General features: G+C 39.2%; 1 protein-coding gene across 2 annotated transcripts; it reads left to right on the top strand.

Moving 5' to 3' along the window:
• Positions 1 to 1,391: 1,391 nt before the first annotated feature.
• Positions 1,392 to 19,081, top strand: tm9sf4 (transmembrane 9 superfamily protein member 4). 2 transcript variants are annotated; one of them, XM_026154096.2, is made up of 18 exons: positions 1,392 to 1,438; positions 7,044 to 7,154; positions 8,432 to 8,531; positions 8,675 to 8,831; positions 8,975 to 9,116; positions 10,102 to 10,225; positions 10,385 to 10,506; positions 10,959 to 11,070; positions 11,701 to 11,771; positions 11,849 to 11,981; positions 13,233 to 13,314; positions 13,414 to 13,489; positions 13,659 to 13,742; positions 15,442 to 15,617; positions 15,716 to 15,779; positions 16,741 to 16,860; positions 17,027 to 17,116; positions 18,231 to 19,081. In XM_026154096.2, the coding sequence occupies exons 1-18, from the start codon at positions 1,421 to 1,423 to the stop codon at positions 18,378 to 18,380; spliced, it is 1,932 nt and encodes a 643-aa protein (XP_026009881.1). In that variant the 5' UTR covers positions 1,392 to 1,420; the 3' UTR covers positions 18,381 to 19,081. The 2 variants fall into 2 exon arrangements, with proteins under 2 accessions (XP_026009881.1, XP_080151557.1); XM_080295431.1 differs by lacking the exon at positions 1,392 to 1,438 and adding an exon at positions 3,563 to 3,781.
• The last annotated feature ends 3,452 nt before the right edge of the window (positions 19,082 to 22,533 follow it).

Genomic DNA, 22,533 nt, shown 5'->3' with positions numbered 1-22,533 from the left:
TTATGATACACCATAGGGGGGGTTACAATGGGTGTTTGTGTAAACTGTGTGTCACAAAATAAAAGGCTGCAGGGGAAGGTGGTTCTTCGAAGAGACCGAGGACAGAAGGGCTGCTCTGAGATCCTTCCCATGCTAGCATGTAAAAAACCGGTTGAGCTGTTCGTCTTGCTTCGTTAACGGGAATAAGTCTCTAAACCAGCGGGACCTGTGAAGCGCAGACCCAACAATTCTGGTGAAAGTTATGTTATGGCAGCATTTAGTTATACTTTAGTTATACTTTTATCATTACTGTCTACTCCACTCACCACCGTCTTGCTTTTTTTTCTCATCTTCCAATTTTTTCCTCTTTTTTTCACTTGCAGACGGATAAGTCCTCTTTATTTTCAATGACTGGCATCAGTCGTTAAGTTTGTTTAAACATAATGATAAACACTATTTACCAATGGAGTTTGTAAGGTAGGTAGGAGAATTAACAGGGACTTATGGATGACTTATGAATGAATGGGCTCATTGTGGTTTCTGTTCTCTTTATGGTTGCTCTTGCCATGGCATTGCTACAGCAATGCCTTACAGTATTATATAATGTTTAATTAGGTTGCATGTCCATCTCTATATGATAGTGTCACAATCAGAGAGCAGCAATATGACAGCAATAGAGCACAATGGATGTGTTGTTTGATTTGAAGGTGTTGATAGAGAAGTACCTACTCATTCTGACTCATGTCAGAATGAATTGTACTGTGTCTTTGTGAATCTAGATAAAGAATATGATAGTGTGGTAAGAGGGGAACTGTGGTAGTGCATGGGGAAGTCAGGAGCAGCAGAGAAATATGTAAGGGGGTGCAGGACATATATGTGGACAGAGAGACAGTGGTGAGGTGCTGGATAGGAGTGACTGATGGTTCCAAGGTGGGGGTGGGACTGATTAACTGATGAGGTCAGGCAGAAGCTCTGTGGACCATGATGTTTGCAACAGACAATATGATCCGTAGAAAGGAAGGGATGAGATCAAAGCAGCTGTTTTGCTGTTTTGTCCTAGGAACAGCTAAGATACTGCGCAGGACCCTCAAGCTCCCAGGCCTCTGGTAGAGGACCCAAGCTTGAAGGATAGACTGCCTGCAGGGGCGATACATATATATAGCTCAAGTTGAACTTAACCTAAAATAAATAAAAAGTAAAATGTTATTATAGTTAATAGCTAATAGCTATACAGTTTTCTGTAGTCTGGTGAGGACTATTTAAAATAATATTTTCCTAATTATGTTTACCTAATTATAGCTAAATATTATTTTTAAAGGGGGGATTTTAACTTGTAATGGAGCATTTTTCACTGCACCTCTCATTAAACACAACAGGAAACATGCCAGAGAAAAACCACTTTAGTCTACTTCCGCAACGTCAGTAATGACACGTATTCAAAATGGCGGCCGCGGCTATGGTAAGTGGAAATAAAGCGAACTCTTTTTGCTTTAAACAGTACATTGCTCTTTCTTTCATTCCAAATTATGTCGGACATCGCACTGAAGTCGTGGGAAAGTGTAGGTCTTAAGTAGACCGATCAAGTGCTATTTAATGTTAACTAGACTAAACTTCATTGGAATTCGCTGCTATTTGAATGTTCACGATCCTGCTAAACGAGTTAGCTAGCTACCTAGCCTGGTTGTCAGTAAGCGGTGACTCTTTAAAACAGATTCGTGTCATTTGTGTGGAATATATAAAATTGCCCTGACAGAGTATGAACTGTGAAACGCTGGGCTTTCAGACTGTCATGTGATGCACTGTCAAAATAAACAGGTTTTGCAATCTTTAGGGAAATGTTAGCTGTTAGCGCTGTGTCGGCGTGTGTTACAGTCCTAAAAGAGATGGTAAAATGACCGCTCAGGAACAGCTACAAAGTATAAACTTAACGTAAATCGGGTTGGTAGCGCATGATAACATAAATGCAGTCTTGTTTCAGGATTCGTGGTTGGTAACTTCGATCACTTCTTTATGCTTAATGCTAATACAAATGTTTTTTCAGTGTTGAATCATTTCAGTTCATTTTTTAACATGTAGTAATAAAACGGGACGTTTTGCCTATCAGAATTAGCGCATGTCCGCAAAATGTCTTCTTAACTACAGTAAGTAAAGGCACTCTTGTCAGCTCAGGCTTCTCTGTTAAAACGTAAAGATCGTATCGAATTTACACATAGTGACAATCTTAAATCTCTGTACAAATTTCAAAACAACTGTTAGAGAACATTGATTTCAGTTGTCCTGCAAACTGGATGGAGGCAAGAAGATTTAAAAGAGTTGATGTCTGCCTTGAGAATATACCTTGAATTAAGTAGTAAGCCGTGTTCCTCACTACTGGGAAGAGAAGTGGAGTCATTTTTGATGTCTGAGACAACACAAGCCTCAGCTTACACTTTCTTAACTTTGTAAAAAAAAAACAACCCAGCGAGTATTAGTATTACTGAATGAGTATTTAATGATGAAATATTACTAATGATGGGGTGGGGGTGGGGGGGGGGGGGGGGGTATCTATTCATAGAACTCCTATTTTATTTTGGGTAGTCTCATTTCAGCTCAGTGTTTGAGTTTTTACTGCATTACTGCTAGTTTTGCCTTTGGGCGCTCTCAGTGAGCGCACCTTCTCATGCAAGCACACACACACGCTGCATATAACGTGGAGCAGACAAGTCAGTAAAAATGATCAATTGTGACTGCCACCTAACAAACGAGATGAAGAGGAAGTTGAGAATATGCACGAATAACTTTTGTGCTGTGGCATAATTAATATGCAGCTCAACTGACTGCATTTCTGAAAAAGCTGATTTAATCAAAAAATCTGAACATGTCCCCTCCTGGAGCAGCTTACATGTGAGGAACATGTGGTGGTATAGTCAGGTTAACACTTAGAGTCATGTCATGTGGTCATGTGAGAGAGTTCTCCACTGTAAAGATGCCAGTGCTTGGATCAGCTATGCAACAGTCAGACTGTGTCCCTGCTGAGGAGCACTGAAGTTCCTTTCACAGTTCAGACTGTGATGAATATTCCAGAGGATCTTTGTTGCATAGCTTTGCCAATTTATTCAAACATGCAAGGTAATCGATTATTTTTAAAATATGTAAATGATATTTACTGCTCTGATGGGACCCCCTTCTATTTCTTAATGACGATTAAGATGATGAGATGAAAAAATAAAAGCACTGAGAGGACTTTTGTTTGGTTCACTTACACATGCGCACAGTTGAAGTTGATGAATGATTAAACTGTTGGCAGACCTTTCTCATTATTGTAGTAAAGGTGTATGGAAGGTGTTCTTTGAAATGGAGAAACTCAAATAACTAGAAGCTTTTTTTTTTTTTTTTGCCTCGATACGATTCTGTAGCGCTTAGTTGTCACTGTGTAAAAGTGAGCATGTCACCCACATTTGCAACCAAAAATAGAGTTGCAGCGGCTATAGAGATTGAAAATGTGACGTCACTTAGGGGTAAAACCGCAAAGAATTCTGGGAACTCGTGGCAAGAGATACTAGCGCACGTAGGCTTTCAATTGAAATCAGTTATACAGCGATAAAAAGAAACCCAAAAAATGGCAAGAAGCTGTTGTATTATTAACTGCAGTAGCCGGTCGCATGACAGCCACGGAAAGCCGACGGGTAAAGAGATCGGTTGTTATCGAATTAGGTCGTTGAAGAGAAATTGTTCGAGCCATATTTCCGAAGTAACAAAGAGGCGACTGGATTGCAGCCATTCAAAGAGCAAATATAACGTCCCAGAACACTCCAGCTCACAGGTTAGTCTGCTCCAAGCATTTCTACAAAGGTCAGTCTGCTGTTGTAGTTAATGCGTCATTTTTCTTAACATAATTAGTGATATAGGTTACAAGCACGTCTGGCGCTGAACAGAAATTGTGGCGCTATGCTCCTTTGTTTATTGTGCATAAATAGTGAATTGTCCTGACACAATATTGCGTTTCGCTTCTGTTATTATGGTACACTGACAAAAACATTTACTTTTATTCACAGGATAAAACAGTTGTTTTGTATCACTAATTGCCCAGTACGATTACAGCATACAATATTATTGTCACTGCTACATTTCTGTTACACTACCAGAAATTATTTCCACTACTAATTAATTACCGTTGAGCTCAAAGGTTATATTAATAAACAGTTAACGAATGTGTATTTATGAAGATGATTTGTGAGACTGGTAAACTTATATGTACGATGGTCTTTACTTTCTACACGGTGCATTTCAAGGTCCTGTACCCATCCGTCGGTAAACTGTACCTGGGCTTGTTGCAGTGACCTGAAGTTACTAAACTTCACGAGTGTATGCACTCACTCCAAGAAGCGTATAATTATAAATCTGAGCGTGGTGAAAGTTGGGCAGCACGCTAACGTATTTTGTCCCTCTGTGTGCTCGTAAGGGTCTGACCCTTTCACTGGTTTGATTTTTTTTCCTCGTATCTTTTCTTTGACTTTTCATCAAGTCTGTCTTTGTACGGACCGGCATTGTTCTCCTTCGTTTTGTACATACCTTTTTGGGGGGCAAAGAAAAAGCAAGAATTTATTGGAACCGAAGAATGAACGTTTGCATTTGATGCAGGTACTTGGATTGTTTTGCCACGAGTTCCCGGCATGCAATGCGCGAAAGTCACGTGGTCTGTCAATCTCTATTGCTCAGGAGGTAGAGAAGGTTATCTTTTAATTGGAAGGTTTGGCATTTCGATCCCTGGTTGCTCCAATTGCTCTGGCATTCTTGGAACCCCAAGTTGTCCTCAGATGCATCCATCAGAAATAATTTGGGAATGTGTGTAAATGGGTGAATGAGTCATGTTATATAAAGCCCTTTGCTTTAGTAGGGAGTAGAAAAGTGCTGCATAAGAACCACTCTACCTGCTCAGCAAGCTCCACCGCAAACTTGCTGCTCTCAACTACTGCTGTTTGTAAAATATGCAGATGTACTGTTAACTAAGTAGTAGGGCTGCACGATTAATCGTTAGAAAATCGCGATCTCGATTCATACTTATGTGCGATCTCATTTCCAAATAACAACGATTTAAAAAAAAAAAAAAAAAGACGACGACAATGATTGTACCGCATTTTGATCCGGGACGTAATCTGCATGGAAACAAGCGCTCACTCTTCCTGCTCAACAAATGACAAGGGCGGAGCCTTATACCACGTGATACAGAAGCTGTGCCGTGTGATGCTAAAATTAGCAGGGGAAAAACAACGGAGAGCACGTCAGGGATGAGGAGAAAGTGACGGGAGAAAATCCGTCCCGGTCAACCACGCAAACATCAATAACGGGAACCTTATACAGCGCTTCCCTATACCCGTCGAACTCCTGCAGGCACAAAGAAATTACTTATCACCTGACCAAAGATATGGCTCCCATCAACACTGTGCAAAACGAGGGATTTAGGAAAATGATCAACACCCTAGACAAACGCTACACAGTGCCGTCCTGCAACTATTTTTCTATTGTTGCACTACCTGCTCTATACACGCAGTGTCGAGCAACGGTGGAGACGGAATTTCAAGCAGTACAACATTTTGCGGCAACAACAAAATGTGAGACATTTGTTGTTTTTATGTTTATTTATTGTTTTTATGTTCAATCTCAACTGTTACGAAGTTGATGTGCAGTTAATAAGTGCAATAAATATTTATACTGGAAAAGAAAATCGTGAGAGAATCGTGATCTCAATTCTAAGCCAAAAAATCGTTATTCTCATTTTATGCAAAATCGTGCAACCCTACAAAGTAGGCATAAAATCTATGTAAAATATTATATTAAATTAAATTAATATTTAAAATATAATTGTCTGCTTTTTGCAGTAGGATACATATCAATGCACAGGCCAAGCCTCAGTTCTGAGAATGTTGATATACTGGCTTTTCTTTATTGTGGATACACATTTACAAAAACTCATGCACCTTATCTACCTCATCCAGGAGATGCAATACTGTCAGAAATTTAAGACAGGCTTCCTAGAAGATAAACTAAACAGTATTTTTAATAATGCCTTAGTTTAGGTGTCATATTGATCAAGAGCTATAAGTAAGAAATAACCAAAGTGATCTGCCATAAAGCCATTTTTTAATCACAACTGAACATAAAAAATAAGTCAGATCTGTGTGTTGAAGAGCAATATTAGCTCATTTTGAATTTGATGACAGCAGCACATCAAAGAAAAGTTGGAACGGGGCCATGTTTACTCCTGTGTAACAGTCTGTAAATGTCTGGAGTTTGAATGTAGGAATTTTGTCCCGTTTTGTCAAATTGTAGCTGCCCAGCAGTCTTGGACTTTTTTGTCATATTGTTTTTGTTTTATAAACAGTTTGTACTGCAGGCAGGCCAGTTCAGCAACTGGAATTTTACTGCAAAGCCGTGCTGTTGTCACTGATACAGCATGATGTGGAATTCAGTTTTAATTTTCAGCCTTGACTCTTGTTCACAGCAATTTCTCCAGATTCGTGGAATCTTTTCATATCATGTAGTGTAGACTATGAGACATTCAAAGTCTTTGTAATTTTACATTGAGCAGCCTTATTATGATATTTGTAGATGTAGATTTTTTGCAGGTTGGTGAACCTCTGCACACCTTCTAAGGGACTATGCCTTACTGAGATGCTCTTTTTATATCCAGTCATCTTTCTGGTTTGTTGCCAGTTAACCTAATACATTCTAAATGTTTCTCCTGCTGTTTGTTTTTAGTAACACTTACTTTTCCAGTCTTTCCCAAGTTTGTGACGTGTTGCTCCAGTCAAATTCAAAGAGTTTATATTTTTCTTTAACAGATACGTTTTTTAGAACATTTTATGCATATTCTACTGTTTAAAAAAAATAGTTCACGTATTTTTTTTAAGCAGTGTCTTTTTTTTGGTCACAATTGGGTTTGTAGAAGGTTTCCAAAATCGTGCCCAGAGGCATTATCAAGCTGCCGGAACTTGCTTCTCAACTTTCATTCCACTGTCAGCACACAGTACAACAGAGACACGCATGGAATTCATTGTCAAATCTAACGTGTGTCCGCTCTGCAGGTGAGGTGGTGGGCCTTTTTGCTGTTGTCCCTGCTGCCTGTGAGCCGGTCCTTCTATGTTCCTGGAGTAGCTCCACGGAATTTCCATGATGGCGACGTTGTAGATATCAAGGTAAGATGAAAATTCACTGCTAAACATATCGGCTGTACTATGAGCACTCAGGGGGGAAAGCTACATTCAACTCATCACAGAGGGAGTTGTCACTCATTTATCACTAGCTGCTTACAAGGGTTTGAAAAGTCCCTAGTTTTAGGCGATAAAGGCGATAATTAGCAATGATGAGGTGAAATGACACAAAATGATCACTGCAGTGAGTGAGCGGAGGGTCAGGTGGACAAGATGACAGGGTGAACTCTTTCGTTTTAAAAATAATTGCATCATCTGGCAACATCACCAGACAGTGTTTTTTGTTTTTTGTTTTTTTTTTTTGTTTGGTTGGTTGTTTTTTCTTTATCTAAAGGGTAGAAAGTTTGAAGCAGCAGAAAGTTAAATATCTTTTGAACTACACAACCTCTGTGTGGGTGCAGTAACTGCACACAGAGAGTGAGCAGTGGGAGAGCAACTGCCACAGGTCTGCTGCAGAACAGTACTGTCTGTAAATTTGTTTTCATTCATTTAAAGGGGTAGACGTGATACTTCTAGATGGCAGAGTTGCTAATAAGTATCTACGACAAGAACTGAAAAAAATATTTTGACTCTATTAAATTAGTGAAAATGGCTACACACCATGGCTTCTAAACATGGCTTTGATTACAGACCCCTTGAAATATTTCACTCTAAAATCTTGTGTTTATTAGATTTTGGGTTCTGTAGCAGGAAATGGGAGGCAGAATATTTGATGTTTGGGAATAATTGTAAGCTTCAGCAAAGTCTGGCTGGTGCGTTTAGCATACTTTGATCAACTGAAGAGTCTTTACTTTGCACAGCTTGCTATCTGAGTGATGTTAAAAATGTGTCTTTTCACTCAAAAATTCACACCATGTGCTTTTCTCCAAGTGAGCACTTTAATCCAGCAAACCTTGCCCTCACAGTTTGAAGATGTGAGATAGTCTGACCATAAGCCATTACTTCTGAGCCAGAGCACCCAGGATGGTTATTAGAGCACTGGTTCTCAAACTCAGTCCCCAGTCTGTGGCTCACTGTTGCTTGTGCGGTCATTGGTCTGCCACCAAGCCACAGAGAAGGGTGAAGTTCTAACATACAAAAAGATGAAACTGAGTGTTAAAATCTTTGACATACAGTTCTCCCAGGAATGGGAGAACGGGAGCCAGTTTGGGGTGTTCTCACCCTATTGTACTCTGACAAATTTGCTGATGCTTGTCTCTCTCATCGTCAAAGATAAAACAATGATGGTGCAAACACTGGAAAGAGATCCTTTTGTTTTTCAGGCGGTAAAGCTGACCAGCTCCCGTACCCAGCTTCCTTATGAATACTATTCCCTGCCATTCTGTAAACCAAAAAAGGTCTTCTACAAGGGAGAGAACCTGGGTGAGTGCACTGCTGCTTATGTGATAAGTTTAAAATTGTTTAAATTTTTATCATATATATCTATAAATATATTTGTGATTTTTTTGTTTTGTTTTTTTGGGTTTTTTTTGCGTGTGTGTGTGTGGTTTCCTTGTTGTTTATAGGTGAGGTCTTACGTGGAGACCGTATTGTAAACACCCTTTATAACGTGGAGATGAGTAAAGACAAGAAATGTGAGCTGGTGTGTGAAAAGAGAAAGCTCAACATAGACGAGAGTAAGCTGATGGCTGAGCGAATCCAGGAGGAGTATTATGTTCACCTGTGAGCGTCCCTTCTTACTGCTTTCAGCAGGCTGAATTCATTTAAATGCTTGTCCGGTTTGATAGGCTTTATATCTCTGGGCTGACTTGCTTCTAAAGCATCTATTTTGTTGTTTTTAAATCCCTTCTTTTGTGTGATTGCAGTATTGCAGATAACCTTCCAGTTGCCACCAGGTTAGAGTATCCAAGCAGAGAGGGAGGAGAAGAGGAGGATCAAAAGAAGGACACGATAAAAGATGTCCAGTTTGAACACGGCTACAGATTGGGCTTCTTTGACAAAAACAAGGTACGTACATTACACAGACTCTTCCATTTCTGCTTAAAGGAGAAGAGTGCACGTAACTTAAATTGCTGCTGATCAGTACCAAAGTATTTACAGAATATTTACCATGTTTCCCCACAAATTCATTGGATAGTCTGCCAACAAAAAAGCTGCCAAAATACACTGGAGGACAAACATCAACAGGACAACACAGTGTAAAAATCAAAGAATTCTGAAACTTACTGAAACTTTATCTGTCCTTAACTGGCTTTAGACAGATAAATGTGGCTCCTCCCCCATAAACATGAAGAGGAAGCAGGCAGTGGTCATCAAGGCTCCTCAATTCATTTTTATTTATATAGCGCCAAATCACAGCAACAGTCTCCTCAAAGCTCTTTATATTGTAAGGCATATGGCTTACATACCTTACAATACACTGAACAATAACAGAGAGAACCCCAACAATCAGGCTCAAGGAGGAACGGTCAACTACGTGACTATTTAGGGGTGAAGGGTGGAAGATGGGACAAAAGATGCACTGTGAAAGAGCAAGAGCTTAATAATAACTAATGATTACATTCAGTAGTAGTAGTTTAATGTTTTTACTGGCTCCTGAAATTGCCCTTCAGGTTGGAATTTTAAAGAATGATTCAAAATAAAGGGTGATAAAGAATGATTTACTGATCGTCTGTGGCAGCACAAAGCCTTTGCTTTAGAGACATAGTGTCAGTTCTATGACTGAAACCTTTGCACGGGTATTTTTGCAGCTGGCCTTATGGTGTATGTAATTCCAGGAGTTTCCCTTTCAGGAGAAGAATATTTAAATGAATCCCAAAAACATGATTTAAAAACTTTGCAGCATATAATTTTCTGCAAGTTGCACTCAATTTAAGGTTGGATATATACACGAGAGGTCAGCTTTAGTTGGTGATGTAGTCCATATGCAGAGAGTAAAGACATGAATATATGAAGAGTGTTAAATTATTCTCTTTTTTTTTCTCCCTCCCAGTTTTATCTGCACAACCACTTGTCCTTCATCTTGTACTTCCACAAGGAGAAACTGGTGGAGGGGGACCTTCATGACTACAGGGTGGTGCGATTTGAGGTTATACCCCGGAGTGTCAAAGTAGAAGGTTAGTGTCAGCATACTCTTTTTGAATCGCCTGATGTTGCTTTAGGCCTGTAGTGAGTTAAAGGAAAGAGGAAGTAGATTTGTTGACTAAAAAGTTAAGTAAAGATTACCGCTTATACTTAGTATACTCCATCCTGTGTCCTATTATTTTTCTCCTCAGATCTGAAGCCTGCAGAGGCGCTGAAGACCTGCACCCTACCTGAACCCAGTGGCTCTGCCGCTCAAGACATCGACCCTACCAAGGAGAATGAAGTCCTGTTCACCTACTCTGTACACTGGGAGGTCAGTTAAGGCTGAATGTGTTTTCAAGTCTTGCAACCCAGTAGTCATAAAAATCTGTAGCCCTGAATAATCTGTTCAAATGACTTTGTTTACATAACTGCTTTAACTTGATTACAATCCTCATTAATAAAAGCCTGTTTAAATGTTGCTGAAATGTATACTTTGTTTAATGTTTAGTGTTGCGCACACATATAATGTCAGAGTAGACTGCAGAGTTTACAAACCTTACCAATGTTAGGAGCAGTAGCCTTGGTTCCTTCGTTGCAGGGTTCCTGGTAAAGAACGTGGTTATAGCTGTGTACCTTTGTTATACTCAAGTTTATTATTCTGACATATTCAATCGAATTAAATAATTTATTAATAATAGTCATAAAAATAATGTGCAACAAACTAATATTTTGGGCACCTACTAGCAAATTTTAAATGTGTAGTGTGTGTGTGTGTGTGTGTAGGAGAGTGAAGTGAAGTGGGCGTCTCGCTGGGACACATACCTGACCATGAGTGATGTCCAGATCCACTGGTTCTCCATTGTTAACTCTGTGGTGGTCGTCTTTTTCCTCTCAGGTATGTCCAATTCATGTTAGAATTTACCTGTGGCTCATGGCATCTTACTCTTACTATTTCAGTCATTTCTATTTATTTTTTATGATTTATTTTCACCACCAGTTTGCTGTCGGTGCAGTAAAGGCATGAACTAATATAATATTTTTTATATAATATGTACAAAAATGTATAGAAATTTGTAAAATATGTATCAATCTAGTGGATACAATTTGGCAGATTTACAACTGAACTTTAGATTTGAATTTAAGAAGTTTTTGTTTTGTTTTTCTGTGTGACACCCAGGTCCTTTTTCCTGTCCTGTTGTCACTGCATTTGATTTGATTGTTTTGGATAGTCTTTTTAAACACTGTCACTTGTTTATTCAACATGTCATTGTTGATGCAAGTTTGAGCAGCTTTTAAAATGGACGTCAAGAGAACTTGCCTTTGTCAGCATAATACTGTGTATAAAATACTAAAACACCATCATACTATCCATCCTTCATAACAACTCCATAAAATAAGACTACATTCTTTGGCTAACTGAAACATATAAATGAAACTTTATTATATATCGAAGAGATCATTGATGGGTTTATGACAACGTATTAAATATTGCAATTGTATTTTATTCTCTGCCTTTCTCTCTCAGGTATTCTGAGTATGATCATTATCAGGACCTTGAGGAAAGACATTGCTAACTACAACAGAGAGGATGACATAGTAAGAAAATACACAGCATCCAGCCTCTGGATTCTTAATGATCACTACCTGACCACATTTTTCTCCTCTCTAACCAGGAGGACACCATGGAGGAGTCGGGCTGGAAGAATGTCCACGGTGATGTGTTCAGACCACCACAGTATCCCATGATCCTCAGCTCTCTGCTGGGCTCAGGGATCCAGCTGTTTTGCATGATCCTCATTGTAATCTGTGAGTTTCTTATTTCTCTCAACAGTTTTCTGCACATCCTGACATTATTTACATTTGTGCTTAGGCCATGTTGTCCTAGTCCTGTCATTTCTTCACAAAGACAAAACACGAGGAATGCTCTCAAGGTGACAGGGCTCACCTTACATATATGAATCAGCAAAGATAAGAGTGTGAAAATATGAAACTGCTCAGTGTTGCACATTTCTACAAAACAAATGCACGTTCTGTAGCAAATTGTTAATGTTCTGTGTTTCACACTAGGAGTGTGAACAAATACTCAAAGCTGAATTTCTGTCAGTAAAGTAGTTAGACCCTGTGCTGCTGGGGGGTTAATGGTGCAGTATCCACCTGTTATACTGCATACTATGTGGCAAAGGTGCAGCTCTTAATGACCTGAGTTGTGAGTGGTGGATGATTCACATACCATAAACTTCAACTTCATCTTTTAAAGAGGTGCAAGTTTGTTAAATGTAAATGTTGTTAGTCATGACATTTATCCTGTTCTTTTGCCGTATGACTGTTTTTATATCTGTTTAGAACAGTTAACAGTAACATCAGGCTTATTATATTCTTTATCTGCTTTAATAGTTGTAGCTTGTATCTTCAAAAAATATCCAGCAGGGATTATTTCAGGCTTGAAATATTTCAACAGGAACTTTTTTCAGTGATTGTGACAGTGTTTACAGCCTAGCTTTGCAACAAAGACAGTGATTTATACTCAGTCCACTTTGGAAAAACCTTGGATGACAGAATCTGTGGAATCTTAACTATGCTCACTGAATAATGAGTATGGTAGTCATGAAAGCTTCATGCGTTGCGGCTCCCTCGTGGTGTAATCATTTCCCATTTCCTGTTGAGAAAAAGATGGTTGTTCCATGTTTTTCGTTGCGGAGCTGCTCGGGGATTCAGGGGTAGCCTAGCCTATTTGTGAGATGTAGGTATTTACATTTTTTTTTTTTTACTTGTTTATGTTTAAATAATTTTACTTGTTGTTTGAATCAAAGAGTTAAGCTAAAATCCATAAAATGTGATGTTTTACAAAATGATCTGTTGGTGTTTATTGTAACTGTCACAAATTTTGCCAAATGCCATATTAGTCCAGGGCATAATTGTCTTGTATTCTGATTAACATATGGAAGCTTATTTTATTTAATTGCAGTTTAGAAGAGCTCCTGCTAGCTGAAGCTCTGTGTTTAGCATAGGAGCCCAGGAGTCCTGCAGTCTTCTAATCCAGCTCTCATTTGTGTTTAGTTGTTGCCATGTTGGGCATGCTGTCTCCATCAAGTCGAGGAGCCTTGATGACCACTGCCTGCTTCCTCTTCATGTTTATGGGGTAGGAGCCGCATTCATCTGTCTAAAGCTCATTAAGGAATTGAGAGGCGCCGAGTTTCAGAATTCTTTGATTTTTACACTGTCGATGTTTGTCCTGCAGTGTATTTGGTGGCTACTTTGCTGGCAGACTGTATCGCACACTGAAGGGTCATCGATGGAGGAAAGGAGCATTCTGTGTGAGTTCAGGTTCTTACAGCAGTGTGAAGAAGCGGGGGAGGTGGGGGGTTGTGTGTGTGTGCGTGTGCGTGTATATATATATATATGTTTGTATATGTGTAATGCGTGTATGCGTAAAATGATGTGAGCAGTGAGGCTTAGACTGTTGTTGTTGTATTTGCCATGCAGACAGCAACTTTGTATCCTGCTGTGGTTTTTGGGATCTGCTTCATCCTCAACTGTTTTATCTGGGGAGAACACTCGTCTGGAGCGGTGAGTGCCATGACTTGAAAGTCACACATTCAAAAATGTGTGTGTCAGCTATGCTTTCACATACTTCACATTCTGTTTAAAAGAAGAATCGTTTATCCTTAATTAACTTTTTAACACATTTTACTGGATATGCTATGCTTTTATACTGTTCCAGTTCTAGATGCTCAAAATAACATGGCCAGAGTTTCAGATAATTTAATCAGTGTATGTACAAGTAATCCATGTGAGCCAAAAGATTTAAATCCTCTGTGTCAGGCAGTTTTTTCCTTGCTCTTGGATATTCCTGCTGATCCAAACTTTACTTTTATCGATTATGAGGTGCAGCCAGTTAACAGAAAGCTGTTTTGAGATGAAGAGGATGAACTGAGAGGCTGCACCAAGACCCAGGGTACGGCAGAATAGTCGAAAAAACCTCCTGCCTCCTTTGCCAAATTAAGGCTTGGTGGAAAATGTCATAAGATAAAGGAAAGATGCAACGGCATTTCAACAGAATAGTATCAGCATGCACATTAACAGTGATGGCAGACGTCTTCCAGTACAGTGTTCAGCAGATTGCACATCCTACTTTACCCCATGTGTTGTTACAATGTTATTTCACAGAGGTCATATAAACGAGAACCACCAAGGGGGATTTCTAAAGACAGGAACATATTGCTAAATATGCTTTCCTCCTTCTTTGTTCAGGCCTGTTATGACCCAATCTATCTGAGCTAACCTGAAATAAAAATTATTTTGTGACAATCATCAAGCTGGTAATATGATAGTCATTATTAATACAAACTGGGCTATGGAAAACCTCAGATGACCTTTGGGGGGGGGGGAGCTAAATGAGGGTCATGAAGAGAGATTTAGAATGAAATCACCTTATTACACAAAAAAGTTACATGTTTAAAGTGAGTGTGTTTGTTTTATATCTCAAACAGTCACTTTACTCACTTTTATATTCTTTATCTTCCTGCCACTAACACAGAAAAGTCTAACTTGGGGATGATAGGTGACACCAACATCATTGATTTTCCATCTTTTTTTTTTATTGTAAAATTTGATACTGTGTGTTTATGCCCTTCTGAGATTAACTAAAGCTTTAATTGGAACAACAACTTTTTGTTGAAAGCATCTTTGTGTTGTGTTGGTTATTGTGTTTTGAAGCCATACCACCTCGAGTAAAAATGGAATTGGACCATATTTGCCTGTAATACCAATTTGTACCACCAGATGGTGTAGCAAGTCAATGTAGTGTACAGTCTGGGTCTAATAAGGCACTAATCTGGAAGGACAGGTATTTGAGTGGATGAGACACCAAAGAATGGTTTAATGTGACTCACATCAACTGGAAACCATGATTGGATGCAATGGAAACTAAAGTTGGGTAGAAAAACAATTGCAGGGAATTTTGGCTGGTAAAACTGTTAAAGGAAGCATCCACGGGAGAAGTATACTATCCTATGAAGTGTCTTCTTATTTGTCACAGAATAAAGCATCTGTGCTGTAGGTGTGGTTTAACTTTAAAGATTAACTGAACTCTCACATGGATTCTTAAACATCTTGACATCATCTCTGTATGGTCTGTAGGTCTTTTCCTTACCATATATAAAGCACCTTCAGGCGACCTTTGTTGTGATTTGGCGCTATGTAAATAAAATCGAATTGAATTTCTGAATAATTCTTCTTGTGTTCCTTATGTCTTCTCTCACTTCAGGTCCCATTCACTACAATGTTGGCCCTACTGTGCATGTGGTTTGGCATTTCCATGCCCTTGGTCTATCTTGGCTACTACTTTGGCTTCCGCAAACAGCCGTATGATAACCCTGTACGCACCAACCAGATCCCTCGGCAGGTCCCAGAGCAGCGCTGGTACATGAACAAGTTTGTCGGGTAAGAGTTTAGTCTATCTCGCATTCTTAGGTGTCCCAATGGCTAATGGTTTGCTTAAACGCAAATTATGATTTAATCTTTCCTCTTCTTTCCGTTAGCATCCTGATGGCTGGGATCCTGCCGTTTGGTGCCATGTTCATTGAGCTCTTCTTCATCTTCAGTGTAAGTACATGTGCACCGTTGCATGTCCGAGCTCCTCATCTTTCAATGCTATTACCGTATTTTTCGACCCATAAGGCGCACCGGATTATAAATTGCACTGTCGACAAAGGGGTCTGTTTTCATACATAAGGCGCACCGGATTATAAGGCGTATTAAACGAAACAAAACAGTCAGATAAGTCAAACTTTACTCAACTCATTCTTCTTGCTTCCTCCACTTCCGTACCATTGATTGATTAATGTTGAATTCTCTGGTAGCTGCTCTATAAACACTGGAACAACAGTATATGTTGTTCCAGTGTTTTTCTAATTTTTGCTATGTAACTTTACACTGTCCACTTTCTGCTGTAACAAAACAAATTTCCCACGTGTGGAACTAATAAAGGTTATTTTATCTTACATTAATGACTAACCTCATATTGTGGCTGGATTATCTCAGTTGTTCTCCCCTACTGATGTTGGTCTGTTTACAGCAATTTTCCATGCGATTGCATTTGTCAAAAAAACATCGGGAACTTTTATCAAGTGGAAAAAAGTTGACGCGGACGGAGTTTTGGACCCAGATTACTATGAGTCGCGAGGCTCCTGACTACGGTAGCCATAACGCACAGACAATCCATCAAGCAGTGCGGCTTTGTAGCTTACCAAAGTCCTACTAAAACATTTTTTGACAGATTTTTGAGCGCCGTGTACCACATAAAATCTGTTTGAAGTCAGTAAACACAGCCAGAATTCATAGATAAGGCGCACCAGATTATAAAGCGCGCCAGATTATAAGGCGCACTGCCGATTTTTGAGAAGATTTAATGATTTTAAGTGTGCCTTATAGTGCGGAAAATACGGTACACAGTTTTCAGAAATAACACAGTATCTATTTTCTATTTAGAGGATATGTAACTGATGTGTAATCCTCCTCAATAATGCTAGAATCAATGTGTGTATGCGTGTCCATCCACCTCCAGGCCATCTGGGAGAACCAGTTTTATTACCTCTTTGGCTTCCTTTTTCTGGTCTTCATCATTTTGGTGGTGTCCTGCTCTCAGATCAGCATTGTGATGGTTTATTTCCAGCTCTGTGCAGAGGTAAGCTCATTAATTGCATACTATTGTCTCTGGCTGCCAGGCTTTTACTTCACATACACACATATCTCACATATTGTTGGTTATGTTTTTCACCTGTGTGGCACATATCTGTATTATATGAGCAAGAACTTATGCACAGCCTTGTCTCTCTCTTCTTCACTGTCAGGATTACCGGTGGTGGTGGAGAACTTTCCTGGTTTCAGGAGGCTCGGCTTTCTATGTCCTTGTTTACGCCGTTTTCTACTTTGTCAACAAGGTAAAAAGCACAGGGTTGTTTGAGACACTCCCACAATAAACTCTAAAGAAAGCACTGTTCTTAGCCATGCTGTTGTCAATGCCTGAAGAGTCATCAGTGTTGACAAAGCCTGCCTAATACCTGAATTGAAAGATGGCAGAATTAAATTTAATTTTGAAGATTTCCACCATCGACTCACTCATATGTAAAAATGTTATTTTGTTGGACCTAGTTTTTTGTTTTCTTTTAACGTACAGACATGGACTTTATAAACAAACATAAGATTTAGTCTCTGATTGGTTTGTGGATTTCTGTTCTGTAACTTCAAAGATTGATATTTTGGACACTTGAGTTTTGAAAGATAGAAGAACATTTTTGGTTGAGAGGGTTGAGCTGGATCTCACTGAGAACCAGTCACAGTTTATGGTTAAGAGTTTACCAGCTCAGTGGAGCCAGCTGCCCTTATCATAGGAAATGGCAGGTAATCAGCTAGTGCTGGCTAATACTAGCACAAGTCTAACTTCCAGTTAGACTTCTACCACCATCTTTGTTGTTGCAGGTTCTGTGTTTCCTCTATAATACTTCCAACAATGCTGGAAAACAAGATCATGGCCAACAAAATGAACTCTGGAAATGGCAACCTACCATGGGGAGTTCAGAGCATGTTATGGGGTGCTGGAAGGCATATTCAAAAGGGAGCATTGAAGAGGGTTTGGGGAAGGTTCACACAATTTCAACTAAAATCTACAACTACTGCAAAAACAACCTTTCATATGACCTTTCATATCCCAAATCACAACAGCAGTCACCTGTAGGTGCATTATATTGGAATGAGCAAGCACTTGGTGTCAGTGGTAAAGAAAACCTCCCTTTTATCAGGAAGACACCTCCAGCAGAACCAGGCTCAGGGAGGGGCAGCCATCTGTTACAACCAGTTAGGGGTGAGGGGAGGGAGACAGTCAAACGACACACCTTCATGAAACGATGTCAAATGATAGATGTTTTCTATTTTCTAGGCAAGAATATCTTGTTCCCTGCACTGTAGATACAAGTGATAAATTGCAAGAATATCTCTTTAATAGAAATGGAAATGTGCAGCATGCTTAAACTGCTTCCTTTTGTCTTTCTTCCCTAGCTGGACATTGTGGAGTTCATCCCCTCCCTTCTGTACTTTGGCTACACCGCCCTCATGGTCTTGTCTTTCTGGCTGTTAACGGGCACAATTGGCTTCTATGCCGCCTACATGTTCATCAGGAAAATCTACGCTGCGGTGAAAATCGACTAGTTATTGCTGGTGCTGCTGTTTTTTGTTTATTTTTTTCTTTTCTTTTTTTTTTTGTAACATTCTAAATATATATAAAAATGTTCTTCATGTCCAACAAGCACTGACTTGAGTGCAGAAGGAATGAGAGGGTTGCTTTCTACAGTGCATCAGTCGCAACTGCTGGCCTCACAATAAAGAAAAGCAAGGTGGCAGATCTAAAACGGCTGTCACCTTGCTTCTGCCTCCCTCCTCCTCCTTTCCAGGACATCTAGAGGATCTCTGTTCTGCCGGGACTATTAATGTCCTCTGCTGTTTCACCTTTTTCCACAAAGACAGGGGGCCAAAGCTTGTCAAACAAGGGTTTCTGCACATTTTATCTTTTTTTTTTTTGTGTGTGTTTGTGTGTGTTTTTTGATTGTAACTTATCCAGGTTTTTATTTTGTCTTCATGGGATTTATCTGTGTCTTGATTTCTATTGGGCGCCTCTCAGGAGGCTACTTCCTTCTGGTTTCCCCACGTAAATTCTGTTTCTACACTTTCTGCTGTCTCCATTTTCAGACGTGACCTTCTTTTCAGAGACTTTACAGATCAGGAAAGGATTGAGGATCGTTTCTGTGGTTCTGTTTGTTGTGTTGAACTCATGGATGGAAACCACCCTGGGAAGTTCTACATTGTAACACAAATATGGATAAATTAAATCTATTGGGGTTTTTTTTACTTCAGTTTCCATGTCCTGGTGTGACCATGTTAACCACAACTGTAATCCAAATATTAGCTTCTCCCTCCCAAACACTGGGTTTCTTATTCATGTCAAAATATTGCTCCATTTGCGCTAAATGAAGCAGAACTGCTCAGAATGGGACTGAACTTGAATATTTGAACCCAACTACCCATTTTATATTCAAAAGCCTACAACACAAATATGTTTTTCCGCTCGTTAACCATGCCATCAGTGTAGCCTTAGCAGCGCCTGAGCCTGCTGAACTATGCAGTAATGGGGGGGGGAAAGGTGCAAATTGCAAAGGTTGTTTCAGAGGACCATTTTTAGTACGAAATGCCTATTTTCTTTCCTTTTTGAGCCTAATGTACCATACGTTTGTTTGTATAACCTGATGTGTTTGGAAAGCCCAGCAAGATCACCTGGCCGGTATCGGAGCTTAGAGGTCCTGGGATGTTTTGAATGTAATTGACAGGGTTCTTATTAGATGTGTACAGTCTGTGTTTTGTGCGCTGCAGATCATGTGTTTACCTTTATTTTCAAATTATATGTATTTTTCAGCTTAAAAAACATGCAGTTTTGGGTGGAACCTGATTTTAAAAAAATGCTTTACCTTCAACTCAAGGGCTTCATCTAGGTAACTATTTTATTTTACAGTAGCAAAATTGCAATATGTAATAATCCAGTTGAGCAAATAGAAATAAACTTATTCGCTTCCGTTAAAAGCTAGGTAAGAAGACTGATACCACTCGCATGACTGTTTGTTAAATATGAGCTAGTGACAGGTTATTTTCAGTAGGCATAAAGAGGAAAGATGACATTCTTGCTATGTCTTAAGGCATATAACCCTGCATCCATGTGTTCCCATTAGTTGGGAAGTAATTTGTCTGACTTTTCATGTTATTTAGTCAAAATATCAACAACGCCATGGACAATACGCGTATGCTGGGGGTTTTATTGACTGCCTTTCTGACAGTTTGAGTCGCCCAATTTTTACTGAATACAAAACCTGAAACAAGTGATGCAGATCTACAGAGTTCTGTAGGACCAAAAGTCTCTTTGCAACAACCGGTGCCTTCAGGTGGTAAATTAGAAAGAATGCAGGTCTAAGATTCTAAAGCACTAGCTTCACTTTTCAGCCTATGGACTAATCTAGGTTACTTTATGCAGAGCAGCTCTAACCAGATACCGTATTTCAGTTGAATGCTAGCCAAATTAAAGGTAAAAGATATGAATTTGCCCCATGAAATTTCTTAAATCTGAATGTTTGTTAAAAGCCATTTTATATTATAAACGGTGTAAAAGGTGGAAGTGGCTACTCTGACATCATCTGTTGGTTTCTAAAGTTGTGTTTTGAAGCCTCGAGTTTGGCGTTTTCATCATTGCCATCTTGGTTTCAAATAACTAGATGTGACAAGGGGGGTATGGCTGACCATGAAACCCCTTGCTCATTGGCTGACAATCCTGTGAGTCTCGAGATTTACAAAATAACTTCATTTTTTAGTCAATATGACTTGAAATGAGCAACTAAGCTACACAGAAACTATGTCCATGTTTTATATCATCTGTGGTTTTTATGTATAACTTCAACAACGTATTCCAGCACCTGTACACAATAAATCAGCCTTTTGCTGGCGAGGAGTAATGACCATCTGTACAGCCAGATTACCTGTTCATCCTTTTTTGCTAAGCTAAGCTACCTGGTCACAAGGGTTAGTTTAATTTAGAGAAAACTAACTGGCTGCTAGCAGTAGATTGCGACAGAAACATTAGTTTTTGGTCTAAGGTAAGCTATCTGGTACCTAGCATAAGCTTTTCTGTTTAATATGGGTATTAATATATGGGTCTTAATGCTAGGCTAAGTTAACCTGCTGCTAGCAGGAACTTTGCTCAGATTGTGATGTCAACAATCCAATGCATTATGGGACTATATAATGATTGGTGTTGCTTTTGAGTTTGAAAGTAAAACTGGGGGCATTAGAACACAGATATTAGTGTTTATGGTGTGCTAAGCTAGCCAGCAGATAGCAATACTTTCTTAACTACATAGAGACATAAGTTTTGTGCTAAATGTCAGTAGATGTGTGGTATCACTCTTCTTAGGAAGACAGCAACAAAAGTGCAGATCAGTATCACTAATACAGTATATCTGAAGCAGTATCCATATCTCAAGTAGAAAACAATGGATGGTGTCTGCAGAATGCCAGGTTATCAGACTGTATGTGGTGTGGTTTTAAAGGAAAATATATTTGCAGTAAATTTCAATTAGGACTGGATGTCTCAGGCCAAGGCCTTTTTTTAATCAAGCAAAACAAAAAGAAGTACCTCGCAGATTTATGAGAAACTCAAACCATAAACTACACAGCATGTAAGGTAATATTTAGTACACACTTGTATTTGTTACACCCTTGACAGATTTAGTAGGGTTATTGAAATGCTTCACTTTTGCACAAAAGTACAGATGAGATATTTGCCTAGATATACCCTGATTCTTCAGGGCAAGAGGAAAGAATGGCTAACTCATCCTCATGGTCTCTCCTTCATTATCATCAGCACTCAAGCTACAGACAAGCTGCTTAAAGAGATCGAGAAGGCAAAATCATTTGAAGTTTCCCCCTGCCACTTGCTATGTGAAACAACTAATCAAAGCCCCAAGGATCCCTCAGTTGAAATGACAGGATCATTACTTTTTATTTTCATCCTTTACTTGCTGAACCACCCTGTGTTGTGTCAGAGTTTCAGAGCTCTGATACCTGACTGCTGTCTAATATAAGGACAGACACTCCTCTCCTGCAAGTGCACACACCAGGGGAGATTTTTTACAGACTTACTTTTAAGAGGCCGAGTCATGCATGTATGATTGAAGGTTTTACAATGTAAATAAAAGAAAACAGCTTTGTATTTGTTGCATTTTTCTGTTTGTGGCGCTCTCTGTAATGATTCCTGTCATCGTTTTAGCCAAAAAGCATGATGCTCTTGATGACTTTTAAAGAAACTTGTTTGTTATTTTTCTCTTTGTTTCTTTTACAGAATGTCCAATTACAAAATGTACCACGACAAAACAATAAAGTGATGGCAAGTTGAATATGAAAGTTAGCTTCCTGTGTTTTTGGAACATGCTTAATGGTGCATTACAATGATTTTACAATGACACATCCTGTCCACAAAGGCAGCACAACTTTATTTCAGGTTGTTCCCTGTCACAAAATATAATTATTATATCTGTTGATAGTTTCTTCCTTTATAACAACTGTGATTATTATAAAACGCTAATATCTTGATACTACAGATAGGTCCTAACACAGGAGGCTTTAGCTAATAAGTGTCTGCTAGTTCTCATTTTCACAAGACAAGGCTTGCTGAACTGAACATTGCTAACTAAGTTAGCTTGCATTACCTATTGTTCACTTAGCACTCTGGTAAACGGTAGCAATGAAAATGCAGTGTCCAGAAATC

This window comes from Astatotilapia calliptera, chromosome 20 (assembly GCF_964374335.1).
Source record: "Astatotilapia calliptera chromosome 20, fAstCal68.1, whole genome shotgun sequence".
Taxonomy (NCBI): domain Eukaryota; kingdom Metazoa; phylum Chordata; class Actinopteri; order Cichliformes; family Cichlidae; genus Astatotilapia; species Astatotilapia calliptera.
This window is presented reverse-complemented; position numbering and strand designations above follow the sequence as displayed.